Genomic DNA, 4,389 nt, shown 5'->3' with positions numbered 1-4,389 from the left:
CCATATATCTAGTCGGGAGTGGTGCTGACTGAAAACAGATGATTGGGAGCGATTCGCGCGCCATCTGTTGGTCATTCTAAGGACTTATTGAACTACCCTCGTTAATTTACGAATATTTTTTTAGTTTGCGATTTCAAACGTTGTAAAATACTAAGATCTTTTCGAAAAACCGTTATTTTTATAGGCAAGCAATGGATGGCTCGAAGGTTTCAGGAGACGTTACGGTATTTGGAGTACTCAAACAAAAGTCGAAAAAATGTCCAACAATCGTTCAAGCGCTGCCGAATTTTCGAAAGTTTTGAAGACAAAAATTGAATCGGAAAATTTGATTTTAGACAACATTTACAATTCAGACGAATCGGGAATTTTGTGGCGACTACTGACAGCGTACACTCCTGCTCTACATCAGGGTGAAGATGCCTCGGGGAAAAAGGAATCGAAAGGTCGTGTGACAGCATTATTTTGCGCCAATGCCTCGGGAACTCATCAAATTCCACTCTTGATAATTGGAAAATCAAAAAATCCAAATTGTCTGAGCAATTTAATCACCAAAACATCAAAACGTCAACGCTTCAAAAAGTTGGAAAGTCTCGGCGTCACCTACACATACCAGAAAAGTGCATGGATGGAAAAGTCTATATTCTTGCTATGGTAATTTTTATAACACACTCAAATTTCATATTTTCAGGGTGGCCGCTGGACTGGGAATTTGACAAATTTAAAAAAAAAAATATGTCCAACTTTCATTTCTATCGTTTTTTAAATGATTAGTTGAATTGTTTTTCTTTTTAATTATGATATCTGTCAGTTTAGGGTGCGTAATTCAAACAATTTTCATTATAAAAAATTTTCCGTTTTAGATTTTTAATTTTAAGCGATCATTATAATTTAAAGAATTATAAAAGCGTTTAAAATCGAAGATTTTTGATTAAAAAAAAAAAAACATTTTTTTGTTGATCGAATGTGAATATAAATTAATTAACGAGTTTTAAAATTGAACTGTACTTTATTGGAATCAGTTCAGAATTTTAGAATTTGCAGATTTTAATGTTGAAAATTAAACTGTTTCAATTGGAAGTTCGATCAAAACTTTATAAACTATTTTGAATTTTTAAATAACTTCAAAATAATTTATTCATAATTAAAGGCTCTTATTAAATTTCAAATATTATTATTTTAAATAGAAGCTTTTTTCAAAATTTAAAAAGCTTAAAAATAATAAAAACATTTCATATGGAAATTGAAAATGATTTTTTCCTTTTAAAAATTAATATTAAGAGAATATTTAAAAAGATTTGTAAAGATTTACAAAATGATCGAAAATAAATGTGAAAGATTTTAAGGTCATTTTTTTTGGCAAGATTTAAAAAAAATGTAGGAAAAATAACAATTAAAAAAATATATATTTGTAAACTGAGAAAATCAAATAAATAATTCAAAATTTTAAAAAATGCACAACCAAATATAAACGTTTCAGAACTTTGAAATCAAATTATGAAGCATTTTAAGGATTTTTTAAACTATTTGAAATAATTTAGCTTTTATTTTAAGAAGTGTTCAAATAATTTAAAAAATGTAATCGTTCCATTTTTCAATTTAAAGTAATTTAAAATAATAACGTGGATTTCTATTTTTGGAACTGAATCTGAATCTTTGAATTCTATAATTTATAAAAGTTTACAAAATGTAAAAAGATGATTTTTCAACCAAATAGTTGAATTTTCAAATAAAAAAATAAAAATTTCGACCAAAAATTGAAATGTTACATTTTCTATTTAAAAAATTTATTTTTGAAGGATTGAATTCAACTGAAAAACCGCTTTTTAAACAAAATAGTTAAATCCTCAACAAGAATGAGGATTTTTAAAGAAAGAAGATTAATTTTCTAATTCAAAAGACGAATTTTTCAACAAAATACATAAATTATTTACAAAACAGTTGCATTTTCCACCAGACACTGAATTTTAAATAAAAAAGTGAATTCTTGACCAAGTAGTTAATTTTTCAAATAAATAATTAAATTTATAACCAAATAATTGAATTTTCAACCATATAGTTCAATTTAAAAAACGTTAAGCAAAAATATAACAGTCATATTTTCATTTAAAAAGAAATATTTGTCACCAGTTAAATACAATAAGAAAAGGCGAATCAAAAGACGTCAATTTTCAAAAAAGAAGATTAATTTTCGAACCAAAAAGTTGAATTTTCTACTCAAAAGCATGAATTTTCAACAGAATAAATGAATTTTACACACAAAAAGAAGAATTTCAGACCGGACATTAAATTTTCAAGAAAAAAAGTTAATTTTCCACCGATTAGTAATTTTTCGAGAAAAAAAAATAATTAAATTTTCTACAAAATAGTTGACTTTTCTACCAAAGAGATGAATTTTCATCTAAAAAAATAAGTATTCAAACAAAAATGGTATAGTTATATTTTCGGTTTATGACCTGAATTTTTAACAAAGAAATTAATTTTCTTTCAATTAAATTAAAATAAAAAAAAAAAGAGTCAAAAATATAAATTGAAAAAATATTAATTTTCTACCCAAAAAGACTAATTTTCAACAAAATACATGAATTTTAGATAAAAAGGGTTTAATTCTCCACCCAAAACTATGGACTTTTAACAACAACAAAAAAAGTAAATTCTCTGCCAAATATTTCATTTTTAACCATATATTTGAATTTAACACTGAAATTGTTGAATTTAAAATATATATGGATTTTCAACAAAATGGTTGCATTTTTGGCGAAAGATATGATTTTTTTTTACAAAAAAAAAAAAACTTCTACACAACAATTAAATTTTCAACCCGAAAATAGGCATTTCTAACAAAAAGGAAAATTTTCAACTACCGAGAAATAAATTCTCTGAGAATTTATGAGAATCTCAGAATTTATTTTAATTCATAGAAAATTGCATTTTTTCGGTTAACTTTTCGGTTGAAAATTCAACTATTTTTGTGAAAATTTGTCTTTTTTATTTTAAAATTTACCTGCATTAGCAGAAATTAAATCTTTTTTTGACAAAACTGCAATTGTTTGGTTAAAAAATGATCTGAAATATTTTCTGAATGAAAGTTCCACTTATAAAAAAAATTTGTTTTTTGTAATAAATTTATCTGTTTTAGTACAAAAGTGATCTTTCTTGGATGAAAATGCAACTATTTGGTAGAGAATTAAAGTATTTTGTTAAAAATTTATCCTTTTTGGTTGAAAAAATTCGTCTTTTTGGATTGAAAATTCAATTTTTTTTCGTAGAAACTTATTTTTTTGTTACAAAACTTCAATTTTTGATGTTACTGAGTTGACTGGAATTTTTTTTCTCATGAAAACTCAACTTTTTTTTAATAAAACCTTCTTTTGCTTTAAGATAAATTTCATATTTTTTTTATAAAAATGCAACTATTTTCTAGAACATTCAACAATTTTGTTAAAAAGTCATGCTTTTTGGTTAAAAATTTTTTTATTGAAGGACTATGTCTAGTTGAAAATTTAACTGTTGAGTAGAAAATATTTCTTTTTTTTAAGAATTCATTTTTTAACAGAAAATGTAATTTCCATTTTCTAAGATTGGTATTTTTTAGTTAAAAATTTTCGTTTTTTTTTTTGTAAAAAAATAATTTTTTAGTTTTAAATTTCCTTTTTTTTTTGCGTAAAAATGCATCAGTTTCGTGAAAAATTAATTTTTCAAGTCATATTTTTTTGTTGAAAATTGTATTTTTGTAACGAAAATTTGTTTTCTGGTTTGAAGATTTAATAATTTAGATAAACTTTTCTTTATTTTTTGAATGAAAAGTATTTATTTGTTGGAAATTCGTTTTTTTTTTTTTTTTTTGGTTTCAAAATTCTTTTCTTTTGTTGTATAAATTTCATTCTTTTTTTATTGAAATATAAACTATCACACTTTTTTTTTAGTTTTTGTTTAAAATTTATATTTTGTTGTTGAAAAATGAACTGAAATATTTTCCTGATGAAAGTTCCACTTAAAAAACATTGTTTTTTATTACAAATTCATCTGTTTTAGTACAAAATTGATCTTTTTTGGATAAAAATACAACAATTTAGTAGAGAATTTAACAATTTTCATTAAAAGTCATCCTTTTTGGTTAAAAATTCGTCTTTTTGGATTGAAAATTCAATTTTTTTCGTAGAAACTTATTTTTTGTTGAAAAAAAAAAATCAATTTTTTATGTTACTGAGTTAACTGGATTTTTTTTATGAAAAAACATTTTTTTTTTTTGGAATAAAAAATTCTTCTGCTTTAAGATAAATTTCATATTTTTTTTATGAAAATGCAACTATTTGCTAGAGAATTCAACAATTTTCATTAAAAGTCATCCTTTTTGGTTAAAAATTCGTCTTTTTGGATTGAAAATTCAAT

At 23.5% G+C, this 4,389-nt stretch overlaps 1 protein-coding gene and 1 long non-coding RNA gene across 2 annotated transcripts in view; one reads left to right on the top strand and one right to left on the bottom strand.

Annotated features, from left to right (window-relative positions):
• LOC117176346 overlaps positions 1–4,389 on the bottom strand; it is a 59,451-nt gene that overhangs the window by 11,586 nt on the left and 43,476 nt on the right. The window lies entirely within an intron of this gene.
• Positions 1–4,389, top strand: part of LOC117176343 (tigger transposable element-derived protein 2-like) — an 11,453-nt gene that overhangs the window by 3,426 nt on the left and 3,638 nt on the right. Inside the window, exon 2 of the mRNA XM_033366584.1 lies at positions 185–651. Within this exon, the coding sequence (XP_033222475.1) occupies positions 185–651 (467 nt within the window). The remainder of the gene's footprint in view (positions 1–184; positions 652–4,389) is intronic.

Source organism: Belonocnema kinseyi, chromosome 7, assembly GCF_010883055.1.
Source record: "Belonocnema kinseyi isolate 2016_QV_RU_SX_M_011 chromosome 7, B_treatae_v1, whole genome shotgun sequence".
In the NCBI taxonomy this organism is placed as follows: Eukaryota; Metazoa; Arthropoda; class Insecta; order Hymenoptera; family Cynipidae; genus Belonocnema; species Belonocnema kinseyi.
Note: the sequence above shows the minus strand (reverse complement) of the source record. Positions and strands in the feature narration are given on the sequence as shown.